The sequence below is a fragment of the Leuciscus leuciscus genome (genome assembly GCF_965113295.1).
Source record: "Leuciscus leuciscus genome assembly, chromosome: 11".
NCBI classification, from domain to species: Eukaryota; Metazoa; Chordata; class Actinopteri; order Cypriniformes; family Leuciscidae; genus Leuciscus; species Leuciscus leuciscus.
Genome location: NC_138735.1, coordinates 10,778,347 through 10,806,345, shown reverse-complemented (window position 1 = coordinate 10,806,345; position 27,999 = coordinate 10,778,347). Strand labels below are relative to the sequence as shown.

The 27,999-nt window shown below is 36.1% G+C and overlaps 2 protein-coding genes and 1 long non-coding RNA gene across 4 annotated transcripts in view; 1 reads left to right on the top strand and 2 right to left on the bottom strand.

Moving 5' to 3' along the window:
• Window positions 1–7,614: 7,614 nt before the first annotated feature.
• Window positions 7,615–12,507, bottom strand: LOC309509884. 2 transcript variants are annotated; one of them, XR_014210103.1, is made up of 4 exons: window positions 12,122–12,507; window positions 8,125–10,114; window positions 7,832–7,966; window positions 7,615–7,687 (listed from the first exon to the last, which is right to left on the bottom strand). It is a non-coding gene; the product is annotated as an uncharacterized lncRNA (long non-coding RNA). The 2 variants fall into 2 exon arrangements; XR_014210104.1 differs by lacking the exon at window positions 7,615–7,687 and having other exon boundaries at window positions 7,845–7,966; window positions 8,125–9,616; window positions 9,739–10,114.
• Window positions 12,508–12,806: 299 nt separating this feature from the next.
• On the top strand, window positions 12,807–19,091 carry LOC309509861 (putative nuclease HARBI1). Its single transcript, XM_082184834.1, has 2 exons — window positions 12,807–13,900; window positions 18,141–19,091. The coding sequence occupies exons 1-2, from the start codon at window positions 13,144–13,146 to the stop codon at window positions 18,539–18,541; spliced, it is 1,158 nt and encodes a 385-aa protein (XP_082040960.1). The 5' UTR covers window positions 12,807–13,143; the 3' UTR covers window positions 18,542–19,091.
• Window positions 19,092–19,883: 792 nt separating this feature from the next.
• The window catches only part of ptprh (protein tyrosine phosphatase receptor type H), a 28,512-nt gene continuing 20,396 nt past the window's right edge, over window positions 19,884–27,999 (bottom strand). The window contains exons 13-18 of the mRNA XM_082184814.1: window positions 27,029–27,102; window positions 26,704–26,841; window positions 26,301–26,423; window positions 24,164–24,324; window positions 23,014–23,149; window positions 19,884–21,379 (exon numbers count right to left, since the gene is read on the bottom strand). Of these exons, the coding sequence (XP_082040940.1) occupies window positions 21,233–21,379; window positions 23,014–23,149; window positions 24,164–24,324; window positions 26,301–26,423; window positions 26,704–26,841; window positions 27,029–27,102 (779 nt within the window). The 3' untranslated portion in view covers window positions 19,884–21,232. The remainder of the gene's footprint in view (window positions 21,380–23,013; window positions 23,150–24,163; window positions 24,325–26,300; window positions 26,424–26,703; window positions 26,842–27,028; window positions 27,103–27,999) is intronic.

The window sequence follows — 27,999 nt, the reverse complement described above, 5'->3', positions numbered from 1 at the left end:
CTCTAAAGTTGCATACAACATTGGCATACACGTTTTGAATAAATATCAAAAATCCAAAGGGTGCGCATTATGCCTGACACTACATGAACACTTTACAGTTGGTTTTATGACTGTAAGTCGTTCTATTAAAATGCTATCGGAGTTAGAAACGTGTATACCAAAGTCGTATACACTTTAGAGACGGTCCCTAAATGTGCGAATGTCCAACATCAAGCCATCTTTATGCCAGTCTATCGCTGGGAAACGCTCAGCATTAAACTTTGCGCGTTATTCTGAGTCCATCTGCTTGCCTGCGAGTTTGGTCTTTTACATCACTGTAGTCCATTAAGCTACGTTAAGCGTTGTATATGTCCAGCAGGGGAAATATTGAGGGAAACCCTACATGCAGCACATCGCCACAATACAAAGTTAAGGCAACTAAACAACCAAGAGAAATATGTCAACCTAAAAAATGTAACATTGGATCTGTATATCCGCATCGGGGAATAACATTATAATCTCGTTCACGGTAGAGAAAGATGCATGTAGGCTACACAGGAAAAGTAACCGTGAAGGCACTGAATTTAACATAAAACAGCCGTCATAATAATCACAAATACACTTACATTGCTGTAAATGAGTTTTATGAATGAATGACTTGCTCTAATTTTGCTGGTCTTCGTCAACAACAAGCGCTTTTGCACCTCCTGCTGGTGAGGTCGACTAACAGCAGATGGAGAGTATGCTCGGCAATCTACTGCTTTTCCTGCAGTTCCTGGACGTCAATGTTGAATTTACTGTCGAATTTGAACCACTGAATTTGTGGAAGCGAATTTGCAAAGCGAAATAAAATGGACCGAAAATTGCCTGTTGAATATTATTGGTTGTATTTTTAAACAGTTTGAATTTTTTGGAAGTGAAATATGAAAGGTGAATATGGATTATTGAATTTTTAATAATGAAAAGGTGTTTGAAATGTTTTTAATTGAAATATTCACAGCTTAAATGTTCAACCATGTTGAATTTCAGCCCATAAAAATGCAAGCCCTAAAAATACAATGCATTAAAATGCAAGCATGGTTAATGCAATGCCTATTTTTTTCAAGTAATGCAATTCAACAGGCTTTTTATTTCAAAAACATTTGACATTATTTTACTTCCATAGTTGTGGTTTAAAAATAAACATTTTGACATTAGAGGGTTGTATCGGTCAAAGAATCCCCAAGAAGGTTGTGGTTTAAAAATAAAAATTCTGATATAAACACTCTGTCAGCTACACTGTTTACTTCTGAATATTATAGTTTGGTTCCAAAACGTGATAAATCCATTTTGATTAATTTGAGTAAAAATGTGTTTTCTTTACCAAGAAAGTGGCAAGATGAAAACCACTATTTTCTGTTTCAAACTTTCACATAGCATATTTAGGTTATAATAACATAAAAAATTCAAATCCAGATTTAGATTTTCAAAGATTTATTATAAAAACGGATTATTTTTCCCCAAAAATGCAATAAATTCATGACACTTTTTTTTTCAAAATGCAATTAATCCATTGAATCAATATAAAAGTAATTTTTTATCATATTGAAACTGTTGAAATCAGCCATCGCTAAGAAATATCTCCTGAACTTTTTTGACGGCGATCAGCTCACAAAAACTGTTGGCACTTTGCACTGCTCCCTGAATCAACGCGCTTATTCATTTGTGGATGTAAACTGAATCTATAAGTCAGCTATGCTGTTTACTTCTGAATATTATATTTCATTCTGGTGCGCTTAACGTTATCGCTATACTGTGTAATAGTAGCCTGTGCTATTCACCAACTAAACATATCCTTTTCAATGCGTTCACAGTCCCTTTCACGGCCATCATTTGTAGTAGCCTATTCACAAACTGTTTGCTCAAGCGTAGCGTTTTCTCACAGTTCACTTTGTGCTTTCTAAAATGCACAAATAAAAATGTCACTGAACTTTTGCTGTGTAATTGTAACAATGAGCACTCAAACACACCAAACCAACAATTACTAAAAACACACTTAAAAACTGATTTTGAACGGGCATTTTGCACTAGTTATTAAAAACATAATTTTATAATTAGTTAGAAGTTAATGCTAATTATAAAATTATGTGCAGCCTTATGTGCAGTTTGTGTTTGCATACAGTTTGTTATTTGAGTGTTGGTTATTATATCTAAAAATAAATAGCAACTGAATTTAGGCTAGTAGTTTGGGCTCTATTGTTAACCTTAAATATTATAGTAATGTGCCTAAAGTAAGCACTAGCGGAGTTTAAAATAAAAAAATTAAAGACAGAGACACAATTTGTTCAATAAACCATTTAACCACAAATTCACATTACATAAACCCCTATTCACATTCCATGCTGCATTCCTTTCAAGCTGACAGTCATATATGGCTTTGGAAATCTAAAAACTGTGAACCAACATTCTTTTGTTAAATTTTCAAATGAAATAATACTCTGTATAAAAACAAGATTTGGTCTTCAAAAAGCTGTTTTTCAAAAATGAGTGAAAAATAGGGGGTGGTCTTATATTCAGGCCAATACGGTATTAGCTGGCCTGAATAAGAATATACGGTATTAGCCTGCGGGCCATTGGAATGTTAAGAGGTTAATCTGGGGGGACACCCAAGCTTTATCGATTCCTTATTCTTTTCCTAAATTCTTTTCCAGGTGTCGGAAAAGGAAGAGGCTGAAAAAAATCTTGAGCAAGAAAGCATGGCAATCTTCGTCATCAGAGATGCACAAGCTGTACCCACAAACATTGGCATCATACTTGAGGGACAAGAGGTTCTGAGCGACTTGCTGTCTGTCGCAAATGCTGTTGCCATTCTCCTGGGCCTTCTTTATGCCTTATTCAGTCTGGAATATCCCAAGACATTTTAATATATCCAGAAAGTCATCATGGACCCAAAAGGCATGACAAACAAAGTCAAGAGGCTCTATGACCAGCTCTACAATAGAGCTTAATTCAGGGTTCCCACACATCCCAGTTTACTCCCGTAAATGATGTCATGTTTGAGTGGCTGGCTATGGTTCGGCGTTCTACGCAATGCTACGTGCTGCAGCGTTCTGAAAGCTGCCAGTTTACACCAATGAGATGAAATGGGACGGTGTATAGCAACAACTCTGTACTTCCATTCCAATTTTTGACTTTTCAACAATGTTTTTTTTTTTTTTTTACAGTTGGATATCATTTGCAGCATCATAAAATACAATGAGGACAGAGATAGTGAGATACTGACTACAGCTGCATTTCTATTAGTGATGAAACTGAGAAATTGTCACATTTCCCTAATTCACTGCATTGTTCTCGGTTAAGGCTGTTGTTTTCTAAGGTCAATGTTTGCCAGCTCTTAGAAGTTGAAAATCTGACACTTGAGTACTGAAATTGTGGATATGTGTAAGTAATGTATAAGTTAATAAATATCTATGTAATGAAAATTATTTGTCTTTTTTTTTCTTTCTTTTTTTTTTTGATTTTGGACAAGATTAAATATAAAGAAATGTTCCTTAATGGTAAACATGTTTTACTAAATCCATATCTTTTTGTTTGTTTAAAATAAATCATTTCAATTAACTTGTATTTTTAAAAATGAGAAATAATTGTATAATTAAATCTATATCTATTTGATTGGAGAAAACAAAATAATGTCTAATACATATTTCTTAAATGTGAATTTTTGTTTTGATTAAATCTATATATTTTTCTTTAGATCAAAAACAGATTGACTTTCTTCAATAAGAAAAATATACTTTGTGCCAAGGTTTAGAAAATACATAGAAAATATTGGTTAGGGCAAGTTATTTATTTTTCATTGGCTCAAGTTATAAAATATAGATGTGAATCATTACCCTACATTTTTTTTTAATTGGATGAATGAAAACCTTTTTTTCAGTGTGGCAACTGTAGTTTGCTGTTGAATTAATTGATTGTTGTTGAATTAATTGACTGTTAAAAGTACTAAATTGAAAGAAGATCATACTGTTGTGTTTCGGTGATTAAACCAAATGTTCTCATTACATATTACAATAATCATTACATAAATACAATAATTATTACAATAATCAATGATTATGTAGACTGAAATGTGTATAACTGTAATGAAAGCATGAGATCAGGTTTTGAAAGAATGACTAGCTGTGTTACAAGTGTGATCAGTTTGGATTTTTGTACTAATGTACACCTTACTTGTGAAAATAGTTAAAAAAAACCTGTTAATCTGGACCTTAAAGTTAACAAAAGTAAAAAAAAACTAAAAAAAACTTGAGGTAACTAAATTATATGTTTAACTAAAAGTGGCCCACCTGCATTCACCCTGGAGCACATATGTACTGTATATGGTCGATGATGTGTTGGCTGTGAGACGTTGGACTTCCAACTCCAAGAACATAGCTGTATGTGTTGATGGCATCTTGCTCATGGTGGCTACCCCACTAGATCCATGGCTTCATGATAGGCCTTTGTCTTTGTTGTCATTGATTAACGACCTGACTGGATTAGCAGCAGTCAGGACACGGTTTGTCTGGAGCCTACAATGCGACCCACACACTCCTGATGCCACTGGACACAAGATGCCAGGCTGATGGTTGCTCTTTCCACCTTGTCCACCTCCTCTTCAGTCACTTCATGCAGGCTGAAACACCATGGCTTCTTGGATGTTGTGGCAAAAGCGTTGAAACTGTTCAGAACCTCTGCATATGGTGATCTGTCATCTAGCATGTTCAGAAATTGCAGCTGCTGTGAAGTAGAGACTTTTGGAATTTGGGGCTTTTCTTTTCCTTTTTATTCCTCTTGATGTTTTTAGAGTAAAAAGACAAGTGCAGGCTCAATTTTTTTTTTTTTTTTTTTTTTTTTACATAAATCTGATTTTATTAAACCCCATCCTAACACAAGCCTGAATGGCCAGAGGTGTGGTTTCCCAACATTTGTTGCTACCTGATTGAGTCTCCAGGTAAGAGACAGCTAATCTTAGATTATTCAATCTGACTAATATGACCTACTCTTGACCTTAAAATGACCTCCCCCCTGAGAACAGCAGCCACATGGGAACACGACTCACCCAGACTGGGAGAAAAACATAAACAGTAGTTATGGAAATACAAAGCATGAAACATATCAAGCTTAATATCCATATGCACTCCAGATAGGCTACACCACTTACCCTGCTGTGCAGTCGCAATGGTCTGTCATTACAGTCCCGTCCCCCTGCACCAACACCATGCTTTTCCAGTCAGGGGGAAAGGATTGTTTTCCCCCACGCCCCAGCTGACTAGACACCTACCAAGTCTATGGGTCCACTAGTTCTAGATTGACAGTTCCTCCTATAGCCAATCAATCGAAGAGGGGAGTTGACATAAAAAAAAAAACTAATTCATAAGGACAAAAACTGTAAATAATAAATCAGATCCATTGTAGCTTCCAACTGATCAAGGGCTTAGGGTTTAAACACATTTCAAGGGTTCCTGCAGTGACGCAATGCAAGCAATAATGTTTATCCGAGTGAACAAGATGGAGGGAAGTTACTGAGGAAAAGGCATAGAAAATTGGCTGCCCTGATGACTGGATTGCTCATGGTGTCAAAAAGTGAAGCCACAGCGCCGCCATATTGGTATTACTTAATATTTCCTCTCATTCCATTTATTTATTTGGAAAGCATCTGATTTTAAAGAGAAAACATTACCTAAAGAGACAGCATTTTTCACATATGAAGACTAATATATAAACGCAAACATCCTAAATATTTAAATGGCTATATGTTTAAAATCAGTATTTTCCCCTGCTTATTAAAAGTTATTTTAATCTTTATTGCAGTAGTGAATATCAGATCAGCTCACAGACGAGACACTTAATTTGTATTACATATGTCAAAATTATGGTTTGAGAAGTCTGAATACAGAATTATGCTTTGTAAGGCATGCGCAACCAACTTAATTCGCCATGAACTGCACAACTTATTCATAGAACCGATGCTGACTGCGTATTGATTTAAAGAAGCTTTATCCAAGCATTTATACTGTTGCACTGAGCAAGATGATGCATGGTTTAATATAACATAGTTCAATTTAGTATAGGGGATTGTATGTATTGTAATATTGAATGAATATTCAAATCAATTTCTGCTAATTGGGTTAAAAAAGCAAAGAAGGTCTGCACTCTAAAATAAATTATTCTTTGGCTCTTTGCCTTCGTCAGTTGATTGCTAATTGGGTTAGACTAACCCTAGGGTTAGACTAAACCATGACCCTTTTCACATTTCCGGGCTTCTCAGAACCAGTGGTGAATGAGAGAATACATTAAATATCTTGTTCGAATTTGCTCACATAGCAAAATAACTACATAACAGTGTTTCCCACAACTTTCAAAAGAGGAAAATATAGAGAGCGATTAATAACGGCAGTCAGAAGAGAGAAAGATGTCAATTTTACCATCAGTCATGGTAAATGTAAATGAATAAATGTAAATGTAGAAACACCTTCACCGCAGCGTTAACTAGGTTTTTTATTTATTGTTTTATTTATTTTTTATGCAAAGGATACAAAGTATAGTGTTATGAATGTGTTATAAATGTGATACAAATATTTAAAAAATGAAAATATAAAAATAATTGCAGGATTTGCGATGCTAAAATGACAGTTAAAACGCGTCATCCCAGTCTTTGAAAAAGGTCCATAATCCCAGATTAAATATTACTTTTTTGCATGCAGTGTAGGGAATTTTGAATTAGCAAAGAAAATAAAACATTTATTATTGGCGACAAATGAACACCAGTCTTACTAAAAACAGTAGAGCATCAAGATTTGGTTTAATAATCCTAAATCTAGAGATTAATGATTACATTGTAAATTGCTGCCTGAAAAAAAGTATCACAGGTTCCAAAAAATATTAAGCAGCACAACTGTTTCCAAAACTGATAATAAATGAGTATCATATCAGCATATTAGAATGATTTATGAAGGATCATGTGACACTGAAGACGGGAGTAATGATGCTGAAAATTCAGCTTTGATAACATAAATAAATTTCACAATGTTTTTTTTTATTTTATTTTTTTACTTTTAATCAAATAAATGCAGGCTTGATGAGCATGAGACTTATTTCAAAAACATTAAAAATATTAATATTTCCAAACTGTTGGCTTCGTTTCTTAGGTCCAGATGCAGATATTTGTCACTCAACGGGCATATGCTGATTTCATCACATGGACACCTCAGGCTTGTCTGATATTCAGGGTTACAAGAGATGAGTTCATCAGTAATGCAGTCAGTGCAATAGAAAGGTTTTGGTCATTCCGCATTTCCCCTAAACTTCAGGAGCTGAAACATGCACTGGTAGGTGGTTTTATTTTGTGTCAGATTGTAAAAATGGAAACAAATAAGTCATTATAACTATAAGTTACATATTGTATTTGTTTTAAATTCTTATTTTAAAAAAATCCAACATTGAACTGAAATTTCAGAATTTGTAGATAGTAGTACAGGCAACAGAGGAGGTATGTCAGGCAGCAAAGGAGGTACATTAATCCCTGTTGTGCATAACACTGCCAGACAAGTTCATTCCTGCAAACTTGTACAATCTGGTCAATTATTGCCTCTGCTCTGTTTTCTCTCTCATCCTCTTCACCAGGCGAAGAGAAAGTAGGCCATCCCGAATGTGGTGAACTGGTTCTTCAAGACACCTATTACTCTATCTGCAGAGAACATATTAATCTGTTATTACACCTCCATTTTTACTTTAGATCCAATAAAAATATAAAGAGCAACATAATACCTAATGTCTGATTCCTAAAGCATTCATGAAAAGGAGAACTAACTATTGTCTCAATAATACTTACTGTGAATTCTCATGTTTGACGTGACATGAGAAGTTTCCACATTTTGTGCTGACAACTGTTTTTGCCCCCTGTGTGAAAGATGGTGTGATAAGTTGTGAACCCAGAATGGTGAAGTCGTCCTTTAGAGTGAACCCTCTGTCGCCAAAACAGAAATGACAAAATATAACTTAAGATAAAGACACTACACAAATATATTCCATCAAAACATTTGGGAATAGAGCCCAGTGCAACATGGGGAATACAGAACTTCAAATGCTTTCAGTAAAAATAGGAGTTTCAAGTTAAACTGTGACCTGATCTCCAGCTTGATGGTACTTCGAGGATAGGAAATCCGAGTTCCTTACAACCTGGTGCTCTTCTGCCCCAGCCTTTGGAGTCGTACGTAATTGCGCCAGATGGGTGGCGTGGCACGTAATTAAATATTTTATAGTAGTCCAGTTCTTGTATCTGGTTTAATTGACTGATCTGTGGGGAGAATTTTTGTTTTTAATTTTTGTTTAGATATGCTATATGCATATATCTTATCTGTGCAGTATGGCCATGAAATATCTTAACGTTATAGGAAAAAACACAGTTTTAACGCTCCAGTTTTAAGTTTTAATTTCCTTTCACGCTGTCTGACGAAAATGTGACTTTCTTCAACTGCCTGATCGCTTCATCTTTGATTCCATTGATTCAATTCCCTAATTGGAACTAAAATACAGGACTTCTACAATATTCATTTGTGGATGTTAACTGAATCTATAAGTCAGCTACACTGTTTATTTCTGAATATAATATTTTATTCTGGTGCGCTTTGTGGTGTCCTGTTATTCAGTGCAATACTTACTGAGATCACAAGGGGGGAGTAGGTTTAAGAGGGAAATACGAATAGGAGAGGGGTAGAAAAAGAAGGTATGTGTTAAGAGAATGAGCAATAAAAAGAAACATGTAACCCGTTCACCTGCTGTGGCCATACTGTCTTTGGCTGTGGCCTGGCTCAAGCGTGCCGCACAAGCCCTGAAAAGTGAAGCCAAAACGTCTCGATCGCCCCCCGGTGACTGGTCCTAGTATAGGTCATAAGCCCCGCCTCCCCGTGTTATTCAACGGGACGTGAGACCAACTAAACAATTAAATTACACTTCAAATATCTTTTTTCCAAAGGTGGTTTCTTTCATTTGCTGTCGTTTTTATCACGCTGATGTAAGTTCAAGTGTCTGTTTCAAAAATTAATTGTTTTTTAGTTAGTTACATGATGCGGTGGTGTAACGTCATGATTGACAGCTGTGATTGACAGGTTCTCTGAGCGAAGTAGTCACTGAAGCACCAACGGACATTTTTTCGGGATCTTCGGAGGACTGAGGAGATTGTGTTTACTTTATTGTAACAAGCCTCTTGTCGTACTGCAATCAATTTTTTAAAAAGTGTGCAGAATCCACTCTCCCTGAGTGCATTCTGCGAGAGTGAGGGCGGAGCGTTGATTTCGCAGCTTTACTTCCTGCTCACTACTGCGCAGGTCTGGTCCCGAGATCGCTACTGCGCAGACTCAAGTTCCAATATGTCAGCGCCATATCGGGACTCTGGCGGCTTCAGTTCTCATCAATGGAAGAGAGCGAAGGGGCGTCGTCCATCTTTTTTTACAGTCTATGGCCTGGCTTCGTATTGAAACCTAGAACACTACACGCTTAACATTATCGCTACTGTGTAATAGTAGGCTAGCCTATGCTATTCACCAACTAAACATATCCTATTCAATGCGTTCACAGTCTCTTTCACGGCCATCATTTGTAGTAGCCTATTCACAAACTGTTTGCTCAATAGCGTTTTCTCAGAGTTCACTGTGTAGCCTGCTCCATCAGTCGTGTAGTTCAATTTTCCATATTTATTGTATGTCATTATGTCAGAATCAGTTGCTTTCTACCATGCACAAATAAAAATGTCACTGAACTTTTGCTGTGTAATTGTAACAATGAGCACTCAAACACACCGAACCAACAATTACTAAAAACACACTTAAAAACTGATTTTGCACGGGCACTTTGCACTAGTTAAATAAAGCACATAACAGTACCTGAGATTATCATTGCCACACTTTGTGTTTGTTGTTCTAAACAGCGTCGCAGAAAAATAGAAAACCGTTTCTAAAATGGAATCGTCTCGTGTCGCTGTCACGGCTGGTTAGGACAGAAACTCTGATTAATATGGAAATGATAAATTTTATTGTGCGTCGCGTGTAGTTAGGACACGGTGTAAGGCTAACATATTAATATTAAAAGCTAAAAACATAATTTGATTTCAGGAGGCCTTTAAGACTAGCCTGGATGCCAGCCGAACTTAGCCCCGCCCACAAAATTTTTAGGTCGGGAAGTTCGGTCTGGACTCGTTCCGTTGAGGAGCTATTATGCCCGAACAAAAATTGTTCGGACCAATCAAATTGTCAGGGCGGGCTTTATACGATGATGGACAGATGAGCAACGTAACGTAATCATCCACGTCACCAATGAGCGCTTGGGTTGAATTCGTTTACAACACAGATGACTGCCGCTGGAGAATTGTTATTTCACGAGTTCACACTTACAAATAAGTCAGATAGAATAAATGCATATGGCGTGCTGTTTGAGGAGAGGCTCCGGGCTCGGTATTCGGCCCGAACCCAAAGTGCTCCCCCCGTATTCCAGACTGTGGAAGAACAGGCCGAGAGTGAGTGGAGGGATGCTGAAAACTGTCAAGGAATGTTAGGTGAGTTGACAAAGTGAATAAATATATGCTTCCTCTCATGCTGATAGTGTAGACCAGACGGTCATTGTTTGATGACAAGTTGATTGGATTGATTATTTGAACGTGCTCCTCTCGAACTTTGTTTATAAAACATTATGTGTAGATTCCGCCATCGCGTCTGTTATAGAAGATATCGACAGCGCATTGATTTTAAAAGAGGAACAGAGAACCACGATCAAGACATTTGTCGATCGGAAACATGAATGAAAAACATACGTCACTTACTCCGTTGCTCTGATTGGTTATAGGTCTATCCAATTGAGTGCAGAGGCATTTTCCTTCCTGGTTCGGTTGAAACACGCCCCATAATCAAAGCTCAATGGAGCAGTATCAGACTCACATTAGGCTTGTTTGAGATGCGACTTGCCTCGCCTGAAATGTATGCGAGAGTAGGCGGCTGCAGTGAGAGGAGGAGTGAAAAAAGAGCAGGCAAGCCGGACAGATCTCTCTTCTCGCAGTGGATCGGACACCTGTGAGATCAAAGATGGATATCGCGGGATTCACGGGATTCACGCTCGTGCACAGTGTTGCTAATAAACTGGATGGAATCTAAGTTCTGTTGCTTTTATATGAAAATAAATATAATGAACAAGACACCCATAAGTAGCCTCCCAGCAAGCAATTTTACGTTTAAAAGACGTCTAATAGCCGTCCAAACACAGCCCAGACGTCTAGGCTAAAACAAGGTAAAATTTGGGCTGTCAGTGAAACTTTAATAGACCAAATGAAACCAAACACCTTGTAATTACTTTGCGTACATGATGGAATATCATACATCTCACAAGATATTTTGGCAGAAGCGACATGTAACCAAATTCAATGTTATTTTGCCTAGAAGTGTTCATCATTGCCGGACTATATTGGGTCTATTAGTTAACCTAGACGGTGAAATGACGGCAATTGCTTGCTGGGCTACTTATTTAATTCCATTCCAAATACATGTTTATCAATCTTTTTTTTCTTTAATACGTCACACATATAAAAACACATATGTGTTTTTATTATTATTATTTTTTAATAAAAATGACATTGCATAACCCATAGAGATCGCACTGTCAGATAGTTTGGGAATATTCACACATAACGTATAAAACATGATATCAGAGTTTTAAAATCAAACATTTTAAAAGAGAACAATACATCACGGTTGTTTAAACCAATGATCATTAAGCTGTGTCGTCAGTTAGTCGTTTCCCATCATGCTTTTGATCAGCGCAGTCGGTGGAGAGCAACTGCGCTGGACTGCAGAATCCGACACGTGCGCCTTGCGGTAGCGAGAGTTTTTTTACCTACGTCAGCATGACATCAGAGCAAGGCGGACCGCACTCGGACACATTTCTAACCGGCATGCATCTCGCGCTGATCACCGGTGATCGATTCTGCGCAGATTTTGCTCATCTCAAACAAGCCTATGCTGACTAGAATCTGAGTATGACGACGTAATTTAACCTAATTTACATGAATTAAATTAAATTCACGTAAATTAAATCATTTTACGATTTAATTCGTGATTTAAATCACGAATTAAATCACGTAAATTACCGACCTAATTTACGTGAATCTCCAACCGCAACATTTTGAAAAGCAAGTGCAGAACGTGGAAAGAGGAGTGAAGAGAACAACAAAAAAAGCGTACAAATAAAATAAAATATGAGCAGAAAATGAAAGAGAGCTCAAAATACAGAGTAGTAAAAGCTACATAATTTGGTGAGTGATTCAAATTATTTTGCATTAATGTTTTGTGCAATGTAATTTTAATGTGTTTTAAGTTTTGATTCTTGCTTGTTTTTTTTTTAAATGCCTTTTAATTTTTGATTCACGCTTATTTATTTTATCCGTGACCACATTGTTTGCTATTCTGATGATAATTGCATAATTTTTTTCTGTGTATGAAATATATATTTTTACATGTGTTTTTAATTTTTTGATTCACGACTCAGTTTCTAGTCAGAATACTTCCCGACCTAAAAAATGTTGTGGGCGGGGCTAAGTTCGGCTGGCATCCAAGCTACCTGTTCGCAATCCTTTTGAGGGGAAATGAATTCCATAAATGCGTTGGTGAAGTAAATCCTGTGTAGGATTTCTATAATCCGAATAAAGCTTCAATGAATTAATTCACGAAATGTCTTAATGCCATTTATTTATTTATTGTGCTGTATTTTCGTCATAACGATTTCGCTTACATTACAGTTAAGACTTTTATTATGAAAGGATTTTTTTTTTTTTCACATGACCCGGATGTTAAAACACAAACGACTCAAAGCATGTTTTGAGTTCATTCGTTGTTTTCGCGTGTGTTTTTACAACTACAATGTAGGATTTTAAATTACATTGGCGGGCGGTCAGATGCATATTGACATTGTGCAACGGAGCTGTGCTAAGCAATGCCTGTTTGTTATTCCACTCAGTTATACTGGCTTTTCCATGGACTAACTTATCTGAAGATTCGTGTATGATAAAGCAGATGGTTTATCGTCCAGTTCAATAGTTGTGTTGTAGTGCAGTGCACACAAATATAATATTCTTTCAGGTTATTATTTTTCTTCTGCTGAATAATGTCTTTAGCTGGAGCGCTGTGGTTTGCTGTTCAGGATGACTTATTCACACACGGCGTGTGTAACAACACAACATCATCCAGCATCAGCAACACAAAACAAGACAAACAACCCAGCATCAGTGATTCCATCTCTGCTGCGCCCGAGACTCACACTGTCCTGGACAGACTGGATGATCGCTTTCTGTCTCAGTGTTTACATCTCAATCGGCAGTGTCTGCGATTCATCGTCGATTTCATCCAGGCCCGTTTAAAGAAAGACGTGTTTGCGCCCGGCCACAGCCCGACCCCCGCAGAAGCCAACATTCTGGCCGCGCTTGCCTACTTCGCACACGGGTCTTTGCCCAGGAAAATCACAGAACGCCTGGAAATAGATCAGACAGCAGCGGGCGAGGCGGTGAACCGCATAACCAAACTCTTATCCGACCTGAGCCCTGATTTCATCACCTTCCCGAACAGTTATAATGACCGCATGGGTGCAGCACAAGCCTTTAAGAACGTCAGCGGCATCCCGCATGTGGTGGGAGTGCTGGGGTATCTGCATGTGAAGGTGAGCCCTCCGGCCGGGGAGGAGCACATGTATATAAACACTGTGGGTTATCATTCAGTCATGATGCAGGTCGTGTTCGACGTGGATGGGAATCTCTTGAGTCTGGAGCAGTGCTGTCCTGGAGGAACTCCTGAGCAGACTGTTTGGGAAAACTCGGACATTGGCAGACAGTTCAGCATTTTTCAACACGGTCATACGTGGGTTGTTGGTAAGAACAGTTGAGAACTTTTAAATATAATTTAGGTCACACTTTGTCCAATTCTCACTATTAACTAACTATTAATTTTTGCCTTAATACACTCCTAATTACTGCTTACTAAAAGTAAGGTAGTTGTTAAGTTTAGGAATTGATGTAGAATATGGTCATGCAGAATAAGGCATTTTATATGCTTTACACGTAGGCTACTAATAAACAGTCAATATCATAGTAATATGCCTGCTAATAAGCAACTAGTTAATAGTGAGAATTGGACCCTAAATTGAAGTGTTTCCATAATTTATAATAAAGCTTGATTCAATTGTAGTCAGTTACCGTCTGATTCCAAACTACATGACCAAAAATTGTAGTTAATGTAATCCATATTATATGTTTGGCCTACACATAGTATATGTATACACATAGTTAATATAATCCTTTAGATTACTTTTGACATAACTCATTTATCACATTGATTTCAATTGGAGAATCTTTTAAGATATTGATATAAAAATACAAAGAGAAAGGGACATATCAAATATTGAGTCTTTGTTCTCAACAACATGAATAGTCCAGGCGTTTTAAGCCAAAATGGGGGTCAACCGTGAACAAATTGCAACGGAATCAAACTCAACTGATTTTGTATCCTCAATATGTCTAGAGTAAGGGAAAAAAAGCCCCGAAGAATCCCATTAGGGGAAAGTTCCGAAAAAGACCCAAATATATCCTATTCATACGCCTATATTCATTATTTTTCTCACATGAATAGGGTAAAAAAATGAACCTTTAGATATCACCATGAAAATTACTGAGTTGATTACTTATATCAAGACAAACAAAAAATGTATTACAAGTGTTTTTAAATTGTTTGTTAACATGGACAAACGGTGCATAATCTAATTACAGATGTGCTAATTTGCATAAATACCACAACAGATCTAAACATTGGGTATAGCCAGGATACAATTTTTAATGACTGACTGGATCTCTGAATGTTTTAAAAACACTGTACCAAATGTTTAGATCTGTTGTGGTATTTATGCAAATTAGCACATCTGTAATTAGATTATGCACCGTTTGTCCATGTTTACAAACCATAAAAAAAAAAACTTGTAATACATTTTTTGTTTGTCTTGATATAAGTAATCAACTCAGTAATTTTCATGGTGATATCTAAAGGTTAAATTCTTTACCCTATTCATGTGAGAAAAATAATGAATAGGCGTATGAATTTGGGTCTTTTTCGGAACTTTCCCCTAATGGGATTCTTCTGGGCTTTTTTTCCCATCACTCAGGACATATGGAGGATATAAAATCAGTTGAGTTTGATTCTGTTGCAATTTGTTCACCCTTTTTTCCTAAAACGCCTGGACTAGAAGTGCATTAAAATGTTTCCCAGACTGGAGTTTGTGATGGCACTGCAGGGGGTTCATGAGTTTAATGAAAATGTTCTGTTGATTAAATCATAAAAATGTAAAATTCAAAGAAATAATTAAAAAATATAAACAAACCAAAATAAAACACTTACCAATAAAGATGAAATATTTGTTTACCTTCATGTTATGTGGTCATTAACCGACATCAGAGAACTCAATAACTTAACTTTATTATTATTATTATTATTGACCTAACTTATTCATTTAGAATTCATATCTATTAGGTCAAAGAAGTTCAGCTTACAAAAAAAATTTGAAATCACATGAATTTGTAAATTTTTATGTGTTAGAAAGACAAAAGCTTTCCAAAGACAGTAATGTGCAGTTAAATGACTCACTGATTGATAATTCAAATAGGCTAATCATTAATGTGTTAGTTTGGAGCTGATTAGATATTCAATGTAATCATTACATGTAATCAATAGATTTAAAAAAAAAAAAATGCAATATAATGTAATTACAAGTGCTTAATTTTTGGAATCTGATTGTAATCAGTTACTACCCAGCACTGTAATGTTACAAACAATTTCTTTTTCAGATACGTTGTTCTTTTGGACTTTCTATCATGAAAGTGTCTTGAAAAAAAAAAAAAAAAGTATTACAGTTGCTACATAAATACGAAGCAGCACAACCGTTTTTAACTGTGAGAAATAAAAATAAATGTTTCTTGAGCCGAAAATCAGCATGTTAGAAGGATTTCTGGCAGATCATGTAACACTGAAGACTTGAGTAGTGGTTACTGAAAATGTAGCTTTACCATCACAGGAATAAATTGCATTTTAAAATGTATGAATATAGAAAGGTTATTTTAATTTGTAATAATATTTCATACTAGTGTTTTTACTGGATTTTAGTCAAATAAACACAGCCTCTGTGAGCAAAAGCGACTTTTCAAAAATATTTTAATTCTGTTTTAAATTCAACTGGTACGCTGAGCTATTCCTGATTCCCTCAACGTGCTTCCACCACTATGCTTCTCCATGGGGATGGTGTTCTTTTGCTGATGTGCTGTTATTTGTGCACTAAACATACCTTTTACAATTTTTGTCCAAAAAGTTCAATCTTGGTCTCGTCAGACCTTAACACATTTTTCCACATGGTTTTGGGAGACTGGATATGTTTTTGCAAAGTTTATCTGGGCTTGGAGGCTTTGTTTTTGTTGTTGTTTTTTTAGTCAGAAAAGGCGTCTTGCCACCATGACCCATAGCCCAGAGAGATGGAGAATACGGGATATAATTGTCACATGTAGGGAAGCAACCAGTACTTGTTCGCAAGAGCAACTCTTTTAATGTTGCTTTAGTACGTCTTTTGACAGCTTCCCTGACAAGTTTATTGTCTTCTAATAATGTCACTGTTGTGCCATACTTTCTCCGTTTGTTGATGACTGTCTTTGCTGTGATTCCATGGTAAATGAAATGCCTTGGAATTATTATTTTTTGTTGCCCTCACCTGAGCGATATCTTTCAACAATGAGATTACGTTGATGCTTCATGAGCTCTTTGTGGCAGATGGCTCTTATAGCAGCATACAACCATAGAAGAATCAGAAAAATCTTACAACAACAGCAGAGATTTATTTTGAGTTAATTCGAGTCACTTCAGGTTATGTTATGTTCACATCAGCATGATTAGTTAATTCTGAACACAACCACATACCGAATTATAAAAGGGTGTGCATACTTATGCAACTTGGTTATTTTTTTATCGGTTTTCTCTGAAATGTATCACTGCATAGGTTATAATTTTTTACATTGAAGGTGCAAAAGTTCTGATATGGTTTCATTTTTTACATTTAAAAAAAGCTGTTTTAACAGGGCTTTGTAATGGCTTCCTGGAATACTTAAAGGTTTCACCCAAAAATGAAAATTGTCAGTAATTACTCACCCTCATGTTGTTCCAAGCCTGTAAGACTTTCGTTCATCTTCGTTCAGTTCTCGCACATGCGTCGTGACTCTCTCGTGAACTCGCGTCAGAGGCCCACACGGAAGAAAATGAATAGTTGAATAAAGTCGTTATTTGTTTTGTTTTTTTGCGCACAAAAAGTATTCTCGTCACTTGATAAACTTAAGGTTGAGCCACTGTAGTCACTTGGACTATTTTAACAATGTTTTTACTAACTTTTCTGGGCCGGCAGATACAATTACCTAGAAGCCTATGGAGAAGTGAGCCAGCTCTCAGATTTCATCAAAAAATATATTAATTTGTGTTCCGAAGATGAACGAAAGTCTTACGGGGTTGGAACAACATGAGGGTGAGTAATTACTGACAGCATTTTCATTTTTGGGTGAACTAATCCTTTAATTCTTTTGGGCCAATCATGGAATTAAACTAGTGCTGCATGATTTGGGGGAAATCTTATTACGACTTCTCTGGTTAAAATTGTGATATGCGATTTTAAAATGTTTTTATTTTTATTTTTACATGAAACAGCCCTAAATTCAACTGTCAAATATGTCAGTTGCACTGTATTTTACAGTATGTGTACTTGCATATAATTACAGTGTACTTACCTAAGAAAGTACGAGTTAATATAACATGACATGTTAAGGTTAGGTTTAGGCGTAGGTTCAGAGTTAGTACCTATTTATTACCCAGTTATTGCAATTATTATAACAAGTACATAGTATGTACATGGGGAACAGGACTGTAAAATAAAGTGCGACCAATATTTCTGAACAATGAAAAACCTTAATTTACTACAATACTGTGATAACATGTTGTCTTTCCACAGTCTCTACAAGTAACTAATAAAATGATTTAAAACTCAAATACAGTTTCTCCATCTCCCCTCTGTCTTTTTGTCTTTGTTCCCCAAAGGTAGCAGAAGTCTTTTAGGTTGTGGGCACGTGTTGACCCCTGTCGAGGCCTTTCGCATCAAAAGCAACGCAGCCCTGCGATTCAACCAAGCACACGCTCAGCTACATGGCAGTGCGCAACAGGTCTTTGGCAGTTTGAAAAGCCGTTTCCAGTGCCTGCGTGACATCGGCCCCATTAAGTCGCCCGAGTCAGTGGCATGCACCATCAAAGCCTGCTGCGTCCTGCACAACATCTGCAAGAAGTTCTCTGTCCCGTTACCCTTGGATTTTAACATAGAGCCGCTCCATCCACCATCAGAGGTGCTGAACATCATGGCAGAGCAGCCATTTGACTACATGGAAGACACTAAAGAGGAGATGATAGAAATGTTTTTTAATATTTCAGAAGATGGAAACGAATGAGATATGTCCGGATGTGAACAAGAACAGTAATGATGGCAAGAAGCCAGAAATCATTAGTTTAAGACGTGTACTGAATCCTAACACAGATAAACGCATGCTAAAATGCCAGTTGATTCTTCATATTCATAAGCTTTATTCAGATAATCAATAATTGAGAAGTTAATGCTAGTACACTTATATTTGTTAACAAGTGATATGAATAAAAACAAAATGTTTGTCTGTGGAAGGCTATAAAGCAAGCACGCTTATTAAATCAAGTCCGTTACAAGAAAAAGTATTGCAGTTGTACCATAATTCAGTGATGCTGTCAGTTGCTAATACTATGGTACTTTGACATACAGCATGATACTAAATTATTACCATATTTATATATATAAAAATTTGTAGTACCATGTCCAAAAAAGATGTTACTAATTTGTAAGTTAATTACTTGCAAATTGCTTATGTCTGGAAACATATCACATTGTGCCTGGATAGGACACGATGTAAATCTGTTTTTCTTAGGGGTCGTTTACACAACACTATTTTCAATTAAAAAAGATAAACTTTTTATGCGATTGGCCATTCATTTGCACGACAACGGAGTTTTGGGGGCCTGAAAACATTTAAAAATGAGTTTCAAAGTGCAATCTTTTGAAAACGTTATCGTTTCTGTGTAAACTACAAAAACACAAATTTGTGAAAACGATGATGTCATTACGTGTTCAGTCTAGAGGTGTGTAGTGTTTCTTTACAAAGTGACATCGCCAACTACTGGCCTGACATGCTTAATACAGCGTTTTTTAATCGTTGTTGGGGATCCATGTGAGCGGGCATCATTTTGAAAACGTTGTCTGTATGCAAAACTTTTCAAAACCGCAAAGAAAAGACTTAGTTTTCGTGTAAACGTACTCCTATTCCATGACTTTTGCTTTGAATATATTTATAAATATATGACTCATCATTAAGACAACTCAGTATATGTACAATATTAACAGCAGACGAATTTAAATGTTAAAAGTTAAGTGCTTAAATTTCAGCTTTTACTAAAGTGACTTACAGTGCAAACAATAGGAACAATGTTCCTATCAAACAATCAACCCTTGTTCGCTCCATCACAATCTTCATCTCATTTCAATAGGAATTAACGTGATCTGGAATTTTTCGTGAAGGCAAACGTTTTCCACATGCAGATTTCACAACGGGTTCAAGTTGGTCAGCGTTGATTCACATACATGTTATGCCTGATTTGAAAGTGACTGAAATTAGACTGAATTAGTGCACCGCTCCTTAACCCTAAAATCTAAAAAATCTTTTTTTTTTTGTCTTTCTGTGGAATACAAAAGTATTTAGAAATACGAAATGTTTGAATAATCTTTATGTGTCCGTTTCATACAACAATGGTTCACAGTAACCATGACAAACAAACAAATCTTTCCTTCCCCTGCAGTTCTCAAACATCATCCTCTATTTCACATACAGATTGGAAAATTATTTAAATCAGGGGGTGCCCAATCCTGTTCCTGGAGATCTACCTTCCTGCAAAATCAGCTCCAAATATGATTAAACACACCTGGTCTACGTCCGAAATCTTATACTTTCTTGAGTAGGTACTTGTTTTGAATTAGTAATAATTTCACAGCCGCTAAAAAAGTTTGTATATGTTCTATATAGTATGAATGTAATCCGGACGTACTACATTCACCGTGTTGTCATTATCATGTGATATACCAGGGTCAGTTGGCACTTCACTGCCAATCATAAATCTTCTCCCGTGGCCTCATGGGATAGTAAAGTGTCCATTGTATGCACACTTCAGAATCTCCCCGGTAGTAGTTGGTCTGGTACTTTTTGTCTACTATTTTATGAGAACTGTGACATATTTATTTGGACACATTTATTTTGTCACACACTGTTAGCTGGGAAGTGTATGATTTCAGTCATAATCTTCAGGAACGTTTGATAATGACATATTTACAGTATAATAATGACAGTTTAAAATACTGGTAGGAACAGTACTGAGCAACCCTGATGTAAATAATTACACTATTTTATCTTTAGACAAACTATTATTTTAAAGCTTGTTAAGTGACAGACAGCTGAGAATACAGTTACTGGCATAATAAAAAAATATAGTTGAAAAAATACTTGAATTGATGATCATGTCTTTTTAACATTCATAATTGTTGGCCATGGTTTTTAGCATTCATCTGAAACAAATCAAATTCAAGTTATATTATATAGACCCTCTTGTATTTAAATTTAAACAGCAAATTTCTCATTGTTTAAAAGTAATGTGCAAAATAAGCAGCATAAAGTACAGCTCAAGCATTAAAAACAAGGTTATATACACAGCTATTTAGATAAATAAAGTCTGGCAGTTAAGTTGAAATGGTAAACTCTTAGTGCTTTAGCTGAGTCTCAAGATACCAGTCTCTTTCAGTCCTGTTAGCAGTAGAATGTTATTGTTATTATTATTAATATTATTACTATTTTAAATAGAATAATTCAAATAACAAATGCACATAACATATGCTGTGAAATATTTCATTCAAGTTGTTGAAGGTCATGCTCAAAAAATATACTAATGTGGCTTCAAGATTGTACTGACAAATTCCATGACTGTTTTTGATCCTACGTTATAATAAGAACACGGTTTTGATAACCACACATGAATTATGTTACATTTTAAGATGTTATTCAATTTTTTTCTCATATGTTACTTCCGTTTTCATATTTTCTTAACGCGATTGCGTTGACGTAGATCATGTCTGTGTTTTCATAGAGAGGCTCTGACTGAACCACGACTTTGGGTTTCAGAGAGTCCATGATGCACTGGTGCAGGAACACGTACTGAGACTGTAAGAGACAGAGAGGAGAAGCGTAAGACACTTGAAGAGGGTGAAAGGTGTCTACACATCTCTTAGTCTTAATTTCCAAGTGATTATATTATTGTCCTATACCAAAGTTTTTAAATGGCCTTCAAAACTCAATAAAAAGAAGCATGCCTTGAGAACATTTGTAAATAAAAGCCTGGTTTCACAGACAAGGCTTGGATTAAGCCAGGATTAGGCCTAAGTTAAGTTAAAAAAAAACATAACTGGTGTGATTCTTGAGACAAAACAATGGCACTTACAAATTATTTAAGATAAAATATTGCTTTCAAGTTGCTTTCAGTTAAAACAGCTCAAACATGCATTTTAGTCTGGGATTATTAAACCTTGTCTGTGAAACAGGGCAATTTACTATGTTATTGCATTTTGCAATGAATTCTAGGAGCTGCTGTCAAGTTGTAAAACTTATAGGGTACTTCAACACTGGCAAAATGGGCTTTCAATAAAATGTGTCTGCCTATGCAGTCGAAAACGGGTGTTATTTTGTTATCTTTTTCTGGAAATCGTTGCTACCTGATTAGTAAAACTTTCCAAGGCCACTCCCACCAGTCTGCTATATGCTTACCATAGTCATATATCACCTTGCTTTAGTAGGAAATACTGCTTAGAAAACTTTTAGTCATAATGGTATCGACTCGTATGTTCCCGGGTGCAGGAATTTAAAGACGTTTAGTGGGACTCACTAAAACCTGTGTTTTTGTACTTAACATTTTCGAACTGTATGACTACGAACACAACATATTTTTTTGCCAAATGTCGCTTACAGGTAAGAAAGCAGTTGCCACAGTGTTTCCATTTTTAACTCTTATATGTTAATAACCCTATATTAATCCGACTGCCCGTGGGCAGGGATACAAAAATGTAGTAAAATATAGTTTTAACAAAGCCCTGGTGAATTTTTGCTGAGAAATAAATGGGAATTTCTCAGTCCAGGTAACACCGAGAACGAGTAAACATTGTTCATTTACATACCGTCATTGTAACCATACTGAGCGAGTTGTAAATTGGCAAAGTTACACTTTAATTTTAGCGTTTTACCTGAATTGCTTGTCTTGACTTATTTTTGTCTATATTCTTCATATAAGCCTAGTTATATTTCTTTTATTGCTATTGAAATTGGTGGTTTCATTTCATTTTGCTTAGTTATTGAATATTGTGTTATACAGCTGCTGAACTTTACTCATTGGCAACAAAAAGCCAAAATTGTATATCCCAAAGCACACTAAATATTAGGATATTAACCTTTTAAAAAAAGTAGTCAGTTAAGTAGTTTAAATAATTGTAGCATTATTCATGATACACAGTTAAAAATATACAATCACCCAAATTTTTATTTAATTTTTTAAGGTAAAATTCTGGTGTCCACAGCAGCCATTTTTTACAATTGTTAAGTCTCTTTAAATTGCTTTTTCTTAAGTTTTGTTTTACAGGTGTTTGAATCCTCCAGGAAAAAGTAAGCCATAACTCAAATTAATTCATCATTATCATAATAATCACCACAACAATAATAATAACACCCAGACTCAATTCTATGCCAGACTGCCAATGAACCCCTCCCTCTGCAATACATTTTACCATCATGGACTGAAACAGTGTTACCTCAGTTTGCACCATAAGTGGCCGGCAGAGTCTCATTTGCTGGACTAATGCTGCAATGCCCACTGCCTTTTCTCTGTCCAGCTGCTGCAGAAGAACGTCCAGTGCGATCAGTGTACCTGTCCGGCCCACTCCAGCACTAGAGGAAGACGAGGACTATTAACATTTGCTTTAAGCGGTTTGTTTAATAATGCTGTCAGCTCTCTGAATCAGTGTGACTCATTATTGGTGTCAAGTTAAAGGGTTAGTTCACCAAAAAATGAAAATTCTGTCAGTAATTACTCACCCTCATGTTGTTCCAACCCTGTAAGACTTTTGTTCATCTTCGGAGCACAAATTAAGATATTTTTTATGAAATCTTGTGAGCTGGCACTGGCACAGGCTGCTTGGTAATCGATATCAGCCATCCCAGAAAAGTTAGTAAAAACATCGTTACAATAGTCCTAGTGACTACAGTGGCTCAACCTTTAGTTTATCAAGCGACGAGAATACTTTTTGTGCACTAAAACAAAACAAAAATAACGACTTTATTCAACTATTCATGTTCTTCCGTGTGGGCCTCTGACGTGAGTTCACGAGAGCGTCACGACGCACGCGCGAGAACTGAGAAGATGACACAGATGGGTATCGATGTAGTGTTTAAAATGTTTCTAAAGTGTGCATTTCCTGGATGTCTGAATCGTGAGAAACCAACAAGAAAACGTAAAAGTGCCTTACCAATGCGTGAAATGAATGGCTTACCTTTCACACTTTCCCACCAGTTCTCGCGCATGCGTCGTGGCGCTCTCGTGAACTCGCGTCAGAGGCCCACACGGAAGAAAATGAATAGTTGAATAAAGTCGTTATTTTGCGCACAAAAAGTATTCTCGTCACTTGATAAACTTAAGGTTGAGCCACTGTAGTCACTTGGACTATTTTCACAATGTTTTTACTAACTTTTCTGGGCTGGCAGATACAGTTACCTAGAAACCTATGAAGGAGTGAGCCATCTCTCAGATTTCATCAAAAATATATTTTCTAATGTTCCGAAGATGAACGAAAGTCTTACGGGGTTGGAACAACATGAGGGGGAGTAATTGCTGACAGAATTTTCATTTTTGGGTGAACTAACCCTCCAATGTTTGAGTTGGGTTTTAAAGTGAGTAGTGGTCACCTGCAGTGTACGACTGTTGGCCCTGCAGAGTAGGAATTCTCCATGTGCTGACGGACACGTCCTCTGAACTTGATCAGCTCCTCTGTGCCAAAGGGAACGCCATGATCTGGCCACGCTGTGAAGTGGAAGTGCTTCACTGTTCGTGTCTCAGAGGTGCTTTTCTATTACATACAAAAAAAAAATTTGACAGAAATAGATTGTCTTAAGGTTACCTGACCATGGATTCTTTCTGTTATTCATAAGTTAAATGGCTAATATCACGAGGTGAATTTGATTTTACCAAGTACAACGTGTTCCTTGATCAACATCTTTGTTGATCCTGAAACAACATTTCAATCAACCAATCATATGTCAAGTTTAGGCTTACAACCAGGGTTAGGTGCTTCTACATCAGTGTTATTCACCTATCATTTACCTCTGATTTTAGGGATAAGTTATTAGTAGGGATAGGGTTAGGACTAAGTTTTTGGACAGGAATGTTGTTCCAGGATCAACAAAAAAAAATTGGATCCAGGAACATGTCTGTCTTGGCAAAATCAGTGACCCATATCACAAATAATCTGTTTTTTCTTTATCTTTTGAAATAAAATATAATTTAAAAACATATAATAACTTTTGTAACTTAAAACTTCCTCACAAATCACAATTTTAAAGTAAGCTGCAAAAGAGCTTGTGAAACCTTGACAAGTTTGTGAAATCACATACATCCACATTTACACATCAATGATGCCTATTTGGTCAACAGAAACTTGTCCTACCCAGTCACACTGAGTAAAAATGAGAAATCAGAATACTATTATTATTCCTAAACACCAGATTAACTAAAAATAAGAGTAAAATATGGTAAAGTATGTCGAAGCTATTGCTATTTAGTAATTTATTGACTGTGTGCAGCTCTGCAGATCCTACTGAAGGCTCCCAAAGAACGAGCACATCATTTTTTTTCTCATAAGCATTTTGTTTTTAACAAGATCCCTAAATGTACCAGTTTCAGCGGCACAGTTTAGCACAGATGTTTTAGCTAAAATATGTCATAATGCAATAATGGCAATGTGATGAACAATGTTGTGGGTAGCGCATTACAAGCAATGCAATTCACATAATCAGATTACTTTTTCAAGTAACTAGTAAAATAATACATTACTTTTACATTTCCACCAAAATATCGGAGTTACATTTTCAAATAAGTAATGCAAGTTCCTTTGTTTTCCCATTTACTGACTGAGACCTCTCCTGTCCCCATGTTGAGAGAAATCAGCAGAAGTAAGTGCAGAGACGTGTGCGCTGTGTGATGCTTAGTGTAGTTCTAGACTAAATGTGATCATGCATTTACTCATCTTACTTGCACAAAAACAGATTCAGTAATCCTCAAAATGAATAAAAACAGTGAAATGCAAACTCAATTTAACGCAAACCTTCAATAATTAAATATTAAATAATAACTAATATACTTTACTGCCCGGTTTCACAGACAAGGCTTAAGCCTAGTCCCAGACTAAAATGCATGTTTGAGCTTACCTAACATTTTATATCTTAAAATATGTCAGTGCCTTTGTTTTGTCTTAAGATGCACACCAGGCACGTTTATAAAAGCTACTTAAATGTCCTAATTTAACTAAAGCCAGGTGTATTACTTTTAAAGTAACTTTCGCCAACACCGACGAAGAATAAGGTGGCTGTTAAATCTGACATCACACTTCACCGTTTCTGGGTCCAAACACTCTATCAGATCCAAACAAGTAATGCTAATATACACTCGCGGTGTATACATGGACACAGAAAAAGAATTCAATATGTCACGTGGATATTCACCCAACAGCAAACCTTCAGAGGGAAAAAAGTGCTGCTGCTTATTACATGTGAAGGGGGTGTTTCTAAAAGTTGTGAAATAATATAAAAAATGGGCAGGGTCAGAGAGAATTTCGATTTTTTTTAAATGTTACAAAAACAAAATTACAAATGTTTTGGCCCTCCAGAAAACACTAATATCATAATCAATGCATTTCATCGGTGGTGTTTGAGGAGATTTCCTCCTTCCATATGTAAAGCACTTTGAGTACCCAGAAAAGCGCTATATTAATGAATTATTATTATTATTATTATTTTGTCACAAAAAAGAGCGATATAAATATCTCACATTTTTGACATTAAGTTCTCGCAGAGTCCAACTCTGAGCTTTATCCTCTGATTTCACAGTCACAATCAGGTTTCCATAGAGACACGACGAGTTGTCCAGTGGCCAGTACTGCTCACACTTGACCTAGGGGAGTTCAATCAGAAAAGTTATTTTACAGTTATTTAAATAACTGCACCAGATGCAGATGGCAAATCTCCTGTGTGTTGAAAACTATAGAAAGTTTAGATCCAGACCACTCTGTGTGAAACACTGTATTGTTACACATAATTGGATTAAAAATGCTAAACAAAAATTGCATTAAACCTAATGCAACAAGAATGTAGCATAATACTGTTCACTATATGATGTACAGTTTCAAAAATGTTGTATACTACAGTAAGTAGTATTCTGAACATAACCTTACCCTTCCACTCTCAGTGCAGTTGGTTACCATGACGATGGCCTGTGACCTTTTCTCCCACACCATTCTCCAGAAGTCATTTACGGTGGATGGCAGCGGACCTTGAGCAGCGATGTATTGTTTGCTTACATTACCGTATCCCTGATATACACATAAACATCATAAACAAACCTCAGTCCACCAGGGGTATTTTACAGCTGATGTTAACTAGTATATATATATATATATATATATATATATATATATATATATATATATGTATGTATATATATATATATATATATATATATATATGTATATATATATATATATATATTGTACAACTTACAGGCATGTAGCTGGCATTAATATAATCAGAATCATCTTCATCATTTACAGTGAGATGCACTCTGGAGGAGTCATCTAAAGAGAGAGAGAGAAGGATAAAATGACTTCCAAGACAGAAAATCTATGTGGTAATATTGTGTGTGTGTGTGTGTGTGTGTGTGTGTGTGTGTGTGTGTGTGTGTGTGTGTGTGTGTGTGTGTGTGTGTGTGTGTGTGTGTGTGTGTGTGTGTGTGTGTGTGTGTGTGTGTGTGTGTGTGTGTGGTCCTGGTTCGTTAAATGCCCCCACAAACCACAAAGATAGTATTACCAATCATTTTGACCTTGTGGGGACTTTTTTGTTTTATTTTTTTTGGTCCCATGAGGAAAACAGCTTATAAATCATATTGAATAATATTATTTTGCAAATATAAAATGCAAATGTTTTCTGTGTTTTTTATTGGGGGTTAGGGAATAGAATAGTGCCATTGATAGTGTGTTACTCATTTGTTCCTGTGTAGTTATTCATTAATGATGGAACAGTATTCTAAATTGTTATCTATATACTGTTCATACATTATAAAATTCATTGTCTATGGAAAGTCCCCATAAAATGTGTGTGTGTGTGCTTGTTTATATGATTTATGTGGACACATATTTGTATAATGACATGGGTATTACACTGTTATTACAATGTAAATGTGGTTTATGAGGACATTGTAATTAATATGGCTTAAAAACATACTAAACAATTTTTTATTTAATAATAAATTTTATGTATGTAAAAATACAAAGGTTTTCTGTGATGGGTAGGTTTAGGGCTTGGGTTAGTGTAGGGAATAGAATATACAGTTTGTACAGTATAGAAATCATTACGCCTATGGAATGCCCTAATAATAATAGGTTCACCAGTATATGTGTGTGTGTGTGTGTGTGTGTGTGTGTGTGTGTGTGTGTGTGTGTGCGTGCGTGCGTGCGTGCGTGCGTGCGTGCGTG